Raw genomic sequence first — 10,554 nt, forward strand, 5'->3', positions numbered from 1 at the left:
CTATCCTGGACTTTTCAAGTCTATTGCTCAACTTGACTTAAATAAAATATTGAAACCATTGAAAATGGCATACTGTGAAGCTAATTAACAGAATATCATCTTAATGAAAACAAACCTTGTGTTCATAGCCTTTTCCGTTGTTTTTCCCCTTCACATTGCCTTAACTTAGTCACTCTCAGATTCCCTCATGCTTTAACCCTGARTTTAGGCCTGCTCCAGATACCTTTACCAGGTGCAATAGCTTTCCTTTCTTCATTTTCCCCTTCTCTTTTGTAGAGAGAAAGGAACTGACCAAGCAGTCACCTCTCGTTTCTACTGATGAGCTCAGAAATTTGTTAGTACTTACAAGAGAAAGGTTTTTGGARCTGTGCAATGCGAGTCTTCCTAAGCCTGTTCTACAGAAATTTGCCAATAAAACTAGGTCCTGCACAGTGACTTCTGGTAAGTACCTTTATTTAGCAAGTTCACTGCTTCCGATCTTTCTTGATGTATTTTCATAGCTGAAACACTTTAAACTGAGCACAAAACACAGTCACAGCACAGGGCAGATTCATCTGTGGTGTTAAATTTCTACTAGACTTCTTTAACTTCCTATGATAATATAAGCAATTCAAGTATTCAGGAGAAATGTTAGTCTCCCTCTCATCTTTGCTTGTATGTCTGGTACAAGGAGCTATGATCCCATTATGGCAACACAGCTGTTGGGTAGAAAGTAGTGACACACGTGTCTGCTCCTCGGGTTGAACATGCCCTCTGTGTCTCCCAGGCAGAGACACAATCCTGCTGCAAATATTCAGGTCTGTAGAATACCCAGTAATACCAGTACAGCCTACTGAGTGATGATTTTAATTCTTAAAGTAATGGTACATAGGAAAAGGTTTCAAAACCTTTTAATTTTTTGAAAATGACTAACATGGCTGTGCTGGGACTTACCAGTACAGTGTGGTACCAGTGTGCATGAGCACAGTACAATAATGGTTGTTTATCTTTGCAATACCCTTTTCAGCATAGTTATTTTTGCATTCTTTTTCTATTATCCATTCTTCCTTCTGCTTTTGGAGTATTTAGAYGAGCTTTGGAAGCCCTAGAATCATGGCTTTCCCTAGTCCTTATGATTTTTGCAATGCCAAATGTGTTTTTGTGGCTGTCTGTGGGGTAGAACACACAACTCGTGTTACCCTGTAGAGTTCTGAAAGTCTTGAGGGACAGGAATGTGTGGTTAGTAGTATAATAGTATACTATAGTATAGAAATATATTGCTTTGGCTKTAGATACAGTTTACTTTCTGCTGCTTGGTTTTCTTGCAGGATCTGATTTAATGGAGCCAAATCCACTGGAGTGGCCAGAAAGACATGTTCTTCAGAATTTGGAAAACTTTGAAAAAATTAAACAAAAAATGAGGTAATGGTTAAATACTGTAGGTTTTAACCAAGTTTGATTGTTGTGGAGTAGGAGTAATTCTTTTTGTATGTAATAAAATCGCTTCATGTAAACAAAAAAATATTATTATTTTTTTTTTTCTTTTCCTCCTCTCTCCCAGAGCTTCTATGTTTCCACATTCATCTGAACAGTTGCTGGGACATAAAGATGGCCAAAAGGAGTCACTGACATTACTCGATGCTAAGGAGTTGCTGAAATTCTTCACACCGGAAGGRTTACCAGTTGGTGATCTTCAACCCCTGCACATTCCCAAGCGGTATGATTTTGGAATATTGAAAACACTACTGTACTTACAGGGTCAGACTTCATGACAGAGCACTGGGAGGTGGGAGGTCAGTTCCTTGTTTCTCTCAGCTCCCTCTACTACTCAGATGCCCAGCTGTGAGATGGGTGAGAGTTACCTGCTTTGATTTAAGTCATTTGGAGCAGTGATTGCTAACCTGGCTGCTAACCTGGCTCTAAGAGCTTCTGAAATAATAACTGAATAGATATTAATTAGGTTGAACTTAAATTCTTATTTAAGTGAAGATTTAACTTCCCACTGGTATATTCCCYGGGGGCCTTGTGAACTGCAAGGCTTGTTGCTTTTGTATTCGTGTGTTAAGCCATTTGTTTTTGGTTTATGAAAGTATAATTCATCCAGATTGCAACTCTTTAAAAGCGTGTGTGTGTGCATATATATATGTATGTGTATATATATATGTATATATATGTATGTTTTTTGGGTTTTTTTCCCAGTGAAAATGTTTTCCTTGTGACTCCCGATCTCACTCCTYGGAAGCTCAGAGTTTTGCCTTTTGAAAAAGCAGCAGGATGCCATTATCATGGGGTTGAGTAAGTTCCAYACTTTCTTTTCCCAAAAGTATTTTCAACTTCCAGTCAAGTTACAAGGAGAGACAATTAAAGCAGGTTGAATGTTATTAATGCAAAACTTTGTGTCCATTTTAGTCATTTGTATAACTTTGCACATGATTCCTCTCCCTTTCTTAGCTTAATTTTCTTCATTGGTTTAAATTGCCAGCCTTCTGCTTTGATGGTTATAACCCCACTCCCCTCCCAACCTTTAGTAAGCCCAGCTGTTTTAGCCAAACTCTGTAGAAATGTGGAGAAGAGCCCACCTTCTTAGGGCTGTACTTCGTTCCAGCCAGGCAGTTGTATTTATTGAAGGTTCAGGTGGGTATTCATCATATAATGTGTGAAAAAAATCCTCTTGAGAGGATGATGAGAAAAGGAAAAGGACACGCTTAGATCCTTCTGTAGGTATTTCAGRGTAACTTCCATGTGCACAGACTGTTAGTGTTAGCCACAGGACACCCCAAACCTTTGGAAAATAAGTGGCTACCGTGTATGCAGGTTGGTCTTCATGCAGTTTCCTTCCTCCTACTAAAATTGCATATACAGATTATTGAACTGTGACCAATGATGCTACTAGTGTATTTCTTTCTGTGAGCTTCATGAATTATTTTGTTAAGCYGGTGTTAAAACTCTAGTAGTTTTAGCCATATTCTCTAAGCAAATGAAACAGTCACTCTTACCAGTTCAGCTGTTTCTTTCCTTTCTCTAGTAGTAACTTCTGAATCTSTTCTTTCTGGATTAACCTTTAAAGGCACCAACCCACAGCTGGGTAGGTAGAAGAAATGCAGATTTATTTTTCCAAGTGATGGACAAAAAGCACTTGGCTGATGTAATGATCCTGAATCTGGAGCTGCAAAGAGCAGCTGCAGTTAGTGCAGCGTGAGTGACATGACGGTTTCACTTCTGAAGATAAAAACATTTTCATCTTTGTAGGAAATGTGATTACTCGGGAGACTGAGAATTTAAATAAGGAAAATTTAAGTACCTTGAAATTTGTAAGTTCAGAGAATTTGGTCTTATCAGATAATGAATTTATTTCTAGTGGAAAGTCTTAATCAACTGCAGAAATGGATTCTGCAGCCTGTTTTAAGAAATGTGAGCTTCTGTCTGAATGTGAAAATACGCTGGAGACAAAGTGGAGAAATCAGATCTAGCAATTTAATGAAATAGCATGTTAATAGGCAAAAAGAAAGTGTCCAGAGGTCCCAAGAGTGGCTGACTTTTGTAAGTTGTTTGGATGAAGGGCTGAAAGTCGTCTCATGTGGCTTGTTAGGAATCCTTGTGGAAGCTGAATGGAATAATACGGGATTGCCCTTTCCTGCAGTAGAAGTAATTTGTGACTGGTCAATGAAACAAAAGGGATTTTGGAATTTTTTTACACAGCAGAAAAGTCAATGGACATGTTATTGTTTCAATTTCCTGATTGTTTCACTGAAATAGTGCTGTTCCTCTGTTAAAGTGGAATATGGAATTATTATATAAAAATATGAATTTGATTTAAAAAAAAAAAAATTGCAATCATAGATTCCTCAGCAGTGCCACCTGCTTGACTGTGGGGTTGTCTTGTGGCTTGGTTGATTGAAGCCACTTAATCCTTGTAACTGATGGGAAGCTGAAAAGCTAGTGGAGCTGGTGCTTGTTCAGTGCACCTTCGTGCATGTTTAGCACTTCAAATATTAGCCCTTCCTCATATACTGGTACGTGTCCTGGCTGAAACTGAAGTTTGCCTTTCCAAAGAGTCTGCAAAGAATCTGTATTAAACAGCCTCAACACCTGCCCTGTTTCCCTTGTACTTGCTTTTACTTCGTACACTCTCACAGCAACCTAGTTTATTTTGTGCAACTTGACTCTTAATTCTGCCAGTATCACTGGGTTTTGGCAATCCAGAAGGACTTGCACCTGTTACCACTTTTCCTAGTCGAAAAAGTAGCACTAATATTAAATACCTGCTATACGGTTGCCTTGTGTCTTAGACTTGTRTTTAACTGCAGTCAAATCAATCAGGTGTGGGTAATTTACTGGGCAATATTTAAGGTATTTCAGAACAGTGCACCAATTCAGACAAAAAGGTGCTGGAGATTTACACTGTAGTCAAAAATAAGTCATTCCATTTTTCCTGTTGTAGTAAATCAGACTTTTCTCACAGGCTGCCAACACATTTCCATTCTAGGTATTGTCTGGATAACAGGAACGCTCTGGAGAGGGATGTGGCGTATGCTGAGCTCCAAACGCGCCTGATTCGCTAYGAGACCCAGACCACTTGCAGCAAGGAGTGCTGCCCCGTGCCGGCCGTGCTGAGCCCGCTGCCGTCCCCGGCGGTGCTCTCCGAGCCCGGCAGCGTCCCCGACGGAGAGGCTCTGCACAGCGAACTCCAAGCGGAGGCATCCCGGCTCAAACGCAGATCAAAGGACCTGGATTGCTTTTATCCCAAGAAGAGGTAATGCAGTGAGTAAAATGCATCTTTAGCATGAAATACTTCCAAAGTCTCTTGTGAAATGCATCGTCCCTTTCATCTGGAAATCTGTTTAGGCAAAGCCATGTAGACAAATGCTCTGGTTGCTTCATCCTCTTCTGTAGTTTTTATTTTATTTTTTCCTGCAGTGTGACCTCCCGTTGGGGTAGCATTAGATGAATCAAAACGATGCCACACAGGCACCTCTTATTGAGAAGACTTCACGTTGTCTTTTGCGGAAGTTGGTGCTTGCCTTTGACGGGGTCACAGCCTCCTCCAGGGCTGACGCTGTCAGAGCTGCTTGCAGTACAGGTTGACAACTAGAGCTTTAGAAAGCTGAGTATCTCACAGATGAAAAAATTGAATTCCCAATCCGAGGATTTCTGGTGTAAAATGACTCACTAAACCCAAGGTCCTTCAGTTTTCAGAGCCGTTTATTTCCTTTCAGAACATCTAATTCTTAAGACTTTCTTTTGTAAGATGCCCTCACAGGTTGTAAATTCTTGGCGTCAGTAAAGAATAAATGCCATATAAAATGCAAATACTATCTYTGCATGCACTTGCTATGGTCGTACTTGGCTTTCCCTTTGCTCAGTATTTGGTGGGTGCCCTTTGCAATCTAATCAGCCACGTGCTGCAGTAAAACTTCCCAGCAGGCATCTTCCTGTGGGAATGTCCTTATCTCCTGGAACTTACTGAAGCTCCAACTTACTGAAGCTAGAAGAGAAGGTGTAGTTGTGTTTAGCACTTCATACAGTTGGTGTTTCAGGATTACCAACACCTTGCTGTTAAAGGATCCGATAGGGCAAGGTTTCTGTAGCATTCAAGTTCCCCTGTATAAAGATTTTTAAAAGCATTTGAGTAGATTCCTCTAGGGCTGAAAGACTTGGGTGGTTTCAAGAGACTGTGTCTTAATCCTACGATTGGAAGCCAACAAATTTGACTTTTCCCCTGTCTAGAGAAGTCTCCTAGTCCTTCTTCCACAAAGTTTCTCTTCCTAATTATCTAATTTATTGAATTTGTTCCTAAAGTATTTTAATCAGAGATGCAATGGAATTGTGTCAGAGGCCAAATCCAACACTGAGGTGTTCTAATGGGAAGAAATTTGCATTAATAGACTGCCTTTTTCAGATGCTATTTGCAGGAATGTAGAATGCTTTATTTTTAGCAGTTATTCAGCAACCTCTATAGTAGATGCAAAGAACTAATACAAAAYGTTTTCCTTCTTTTTCCACCAGGCTATGCAAGTCTGAGAGCACAGACTCCCTCCTTTCCCAGGCAAGCTGTGGCAGTGGAAGTTCAGTTGCAGGAACCAGGAAGCGCTCGGAAAGATCCGTTTCTTTGGCTTCGATGCCACAGAACCTGTCCTGTCAACCCCACAAAGCAGCCAYGAAGGCTGGCTCAGCCAGTCGAGTAGATGCAGCAGGAGCTGAGACCTCAAAGCCAGCCAAGGAATCGAGATCTCAGAAACATACACGGGTAAAGACTTATTTTGCTTGCTTTGTGCTCAGAAAGCATCTCTTTAACTTCTTTCCTATGTGTGAATTGACTTTTTTTTAACCAGAAAAGGAGTGTGTGGTTGCTGTGTGTTATTATTGAATTTTGCTCTATTGACTTCTGTAAGTGAGACCTGCAGGCACTGAGGACTTCTTCAAAAGCACGAAGTGAGAAAGCATCTAAGAAATAATTACGTGGTGCCTGGGGAAGCTCAGCACAGAGAGATAACAAGCGGGTATAAAAAAGGCAGGAATGAATATTAATGAGTAGGAGTTACAAAATGTAGAAAATTAATAAAAAACCCCTAAGGGCATCAAAGAAACTTCTGTGCTGGAACAAGAAAGACATTGCAGAAGAGCAGGACTATTTGATGAGTTAAAATATGTTCTGCTAGTTGCACATGTCCATTAATAGAACATTTGAATACTTTGATRCAATAACAATTAATTAGTAGCTGGGTTTATGTCTAGAAGGAGGATAATGTCTTTCTAATGACACCTGTGATTGGCAACAAAATCCATGGTTTAGGAAAAAGCTAAATTGTTGTGCTAGGTGGTCTGAAGTTAAATTTTGCATGTTGTTGCCTGCCTGCCGTGAGGACTTTTGACAATTTTGCTTTGCATCCCAAATAAAATTGCAGAATTTGAGAGTCTTATAAGCAAGCAGCTGAAGGAAATATGTTTAGATTTTGCCATCAAATTTAGAAAGGGCATTTTCCTATAAATGGGAGGTAATAAGTTGAAATGACCAGAATAAACCTAAAGTGGTGAGAACCACTCAGGTCTACTACAGCAAAGTTCAAGCGTCTCTGATRGGAAGAATGTCAGAGATCTGATCTGATTCTACTGTTGAAATTTCTGATTTAATACAGATATATTGAACTCAAAAATATCAATATGAAGGAAAATAGCATTAAAGTATTTTAGGAAGGAGAAAACCCAAGACATTACAGAAGACTTTCTGTCTTCAAAAACCCCATGTGAGTATTCTCTGGAGTTCTGCGTTCCAGGCACTTCCAAGCCTTTTCTTAATTTTTGAGAGGGTGGAAGTGGAACTGGGTTGTGAAATAACTCTACCCAAATTCAGGTGGAATAATGGCAGAGTCACAGAGGTGAGATCCAACTTCAGGATTTTTTTCCTCTCGGTGTGTTACTGCTCTCATCTTCTTAGCACTTATTGTGGGGCAAAGATAAAGAAAACAAGTGTGACCTTTCATGCCAATAATTGGGATCCATTTCTGAATGAATTTCTTTTGCTACCAAGATGCTGAAGGAGGTGGTGGCCAAAACTCTTGAAAAACATGGAATTGCGGAGGAGCACAAGTGCTTTGCATCGTGCAGCCAGCGTCTGTTTGAGATATCCAAGTTCTACCTGAAGGTAACAAGAAATCCTGATCTCTCAGCTATTTTTAAGCTTAATTAAGTGAATCCATTGCTCAGTGTAGCCAGAGATTGACTGTTCAGATTTGATGTTTCCTAATTATTTGTTAGTGACATGTTTAGAAAGAGAGTATCTGGAGAAACCTTGGACTTGTAATCAAAGGCAGAAGGTATTTTTACAGTATATTTTGTCTAATGTTTTGGTTTTCAGCCTGATGAAGCTGTGGTCTTTTACGTGAGGTAAGGTGTTTAATGCAGTGCTCTGTGAGGTCAGATTGTGCTTGTGCTCAGTTGCTTTCCTAGCCACTTACCTGGCAGCATCATGGGGAGTTTTATCAGCCCAGGAGGAGATGAGAAACAATCCCAGCAAGGCCTAAGAGATTTTGTAAGTCAACATTTGGGCCTAGGTTGGTTGATCTGAGCAAAAATCGAATAAAACTGAGTATGGGGGTTTAATAACCAGTTGCTCAGAAGCTGATCTGCTGTTTCTGTTTACTTGCATGYATTTGGCCTGCCACGTTTGTGAGCTCAGTTTAGCTTGAACTTGAGTACAGRTGACTTCAGTTAACTGCAGTTGCTCTGCAATTGAGGAGGCTGAAAGCTCTCACAGACACCGACGGAGCAGCAGCTGCTTAATTAATTAGCACTGAATTGTTCARTCATTCTGTGAGCGCTTCCAGAATMCCCCTAAATTGAGCCCTAATCCAAAATGAAAAATCCCTGTGGAGGGCTAAGAGGGAGATGGGGAAGTCAGATGGCTTCCTGGTTCCATTCCAACGTGGAGAACAAAATGAGGAGAGCTGCTGTGATCCTGTTGTGATCTGCAAGATCTCTTTGACTYCTTATCTGCTTCAGAAGCATTGAATTGTAGCTGCCGTTTTACTTTACAAACTGCTTTTGGGAGAGATGAAGCTGAAGTTGAGTTAGTCTTTATATTCTTTATATTGTGTATGTATTATTTATTATTATTTATATTCTTATTATTTTGTTAAAGTCAAAAATTAAATCACATAATTCTAGTTCTGTGTAGGAAAAGTGATTAAAAGCTATGTACCACCCAGGTAACAAGTGCTTTTATCATCTGCCTGGAATGAGTCTGAGTGGCTTAATCTCTGTGGCTTCTTGCTTCATGTTTAGGACCTGAAAACTTCGAGGGGACTTCTTGATGAAATGAAGAARACTGCAAATAACAACGCTAAGCAGGTACCAGTGATTTGAAAAGCTCTTTCTGTAACTAGCTGAGGCCAAAGGCAGATGCTGCTGCCTGGTGTAGGAGAGTTTGGCCCATGGCTTTAAGAGATGAGTGAAAACCTTCCTTTGGCTGTGGTTTTGTGTCACTTCTACAGTCCCACAAAAACTCTGTCCATCAGTCCCTTGGCAGAATTTCCAGTTGCATTTACAGATGTTTYAGAAAGTGTTGTAGTTACAGCTGGCGAAGTGATGTGCCATGTRGCACAGTGAGAGATGTAAAGGAAGAGACTTTCCCACATCACCCCCAAAATGACATTTGAGATTATTCCTTGAGAGACATCTGGATCAGTTGGGACTTCTTCCTTCCCTTATGACTTGAAGACTTTTTTAGAGGGGAAAACAGTAGCTGGATAGCACTGTGTGTGTGTACCTTCCTGCTGGTGCATGGACAGTGGGGTGAAGTAGCTCAGTTCGGGGGACCTCCAATGCCTTTTGCTAAAGAGCAGGTGCTCTCTAGGATTTAATACAGTTCCCTGGTAGCACTGCACCAGCTGCTTGTTTATTTACACTTCATTCTTTTGAGTGGGTTACCCTTTAWTTCCTGTCAGAGCAAAAGCTACACCAATGAAGAAAGCGTTGAAGTACATTACGTGTTCTTAATTTCCCTCCAAAACAGGAGCTATGCGGGTAATTCTTCCCTCTGATTTTCCTAGGTGATTGAATGGGTTTTGGAGAAGACTGGCAACTAGAGAGACCGAGGAGGTGCTGTTCACAGCTTCGGGGAAGCTCCCCAAACAGAGTCCTGCCCGTGGGATGCAAAGCGCTGCGGGTGCCCGTGTGTGCACATGCACCCCCCGGCGCCTGGAGGGGCCCCGTTGCAGCGGTGGTGTAGAGTTAATTCTCGAGCAAAGCAGCATGTTTTGAGTCCTSGGACCTGAACTTTCTATTTTAACTTATAACTCAAAGGAAAATAGCTTTTTATATGCATATTTATTATGTTTCATTGTTCAAAAGAATGCAGCTTGGGCTGATTTTTGATAAAACTTTGTACTTTTTTAATGAGTGTTTGTTACTAACATGAGTAAAAAAGGTTGTATTTAATTGTGACGACAGGCTGGTTTGCCTTTTTGCACAAAGACCAGTGTTCTATTTACAATTACTTGCTGTTTTATAAATAAACTGGATAAAACTCTCTACCATGTAGACTTTGTCGTGCAAGTTACATGAGTTTTTGTTTCTCCTGCACATGAAGACAAATAGAATTGAAGTCACGATTATCTTTCTGTCTTAATATATGAGTAAAATCAGCAGGTCTCTTGAGTGCAACATCCCATCATTGTGTGAAGGGGAGTATAAGTTGAATATCTGGCATAATTTCATGTCTTCTCTTTTTAACACTCCTTAGAAGCAGTTCTGCAGGGGAGGAATAGTCAAAACTAGATTGTGAAAGCTGTGAAACACTGGACATATTGTGTTTAAATGTATTAGAGAGAATTAGTAAATTTAGGCTCAGTTTTCCTGAGACTTGGGGGTGTATGTGTTTTATACTGGTATGGTGATTTAAATCTGTATTATGTTTGAGGGAAGGGGTTTCTGCCCAGGCAAATGCAGCTTTCAGTGGAGATTCCTTATACCTCAGATAAACCAACAATATTAAAAGTGATGGGGTCATGGTGCTACTGGCCTGCTATGTGCTCCTGGAAGGAAAATGATGTAAGCAGTACTAATAAAAGACGTACT

General features: G+C 40.4%; 1 protein-coding gene across 1 annotated transcript in view; it reads left to right on the forward strand.

Annotated features, from left to right (window-relative positions):
* The window catches only part of MTBP (MDM2 binding protein), a 20,896-nt gene extending 10,888 nt beyond the window's left edge, over positions 1–10,008 (forward strand). The window contains exons 14-22 of the mRNA XM_026039493.1: positions 277–441; positions 1,308–1,401; positions 1,541–1,696; positions 2,179–2,274; positions 4,466–4,732; positions 5,986–6,226; positions 7,508–7,621; positions 8,761–8,826; positions 9,528–10,008. Of these exons, the coding sequence (XP_025895278.1) occupies positions 277–441; positions 1,308–1,401; positions 1,541–1,696; positions 2,179–2,274; positions 4,466–4,732; positions 5,986–6,226; positions 7,508–7,621; positions 8,761–8,826; positions 9,528–9,563 (1,235 nt within the window). The 3' untranslated portion in view covers positions 9,564–10,008. The remainder of the gene's footprint in view (positions 1–276; positions 442–1,307; positions 1,402–1,540; positions 1,697–2,178; positions 2,275–4,465; positions 4,733–5,985; positions 6,227–7,507; positions 7,622–8,760; positions 8,827–9,527) is intronic.
* The last annotated feature ends 546 nt before the right edge of the window (positions 10,009–10,554 follow it).

This window comes from Nothoprocta perdicaria, unplaced genomic scaffold, assembly GCF_003342845.1.
Source record: "Nothoprocta perdicaria isolate Ctin4 unplaced genomic scaffold, notPer1 scaffold_230, whole genome shotgun sequence".
Taxonomy (NCBI): Eukaryota; Metazoa; Chordata; class Aves; order Tinamiformes; family Tinamidae; genus Nothoprocta; species Nothoprocta perdicaria.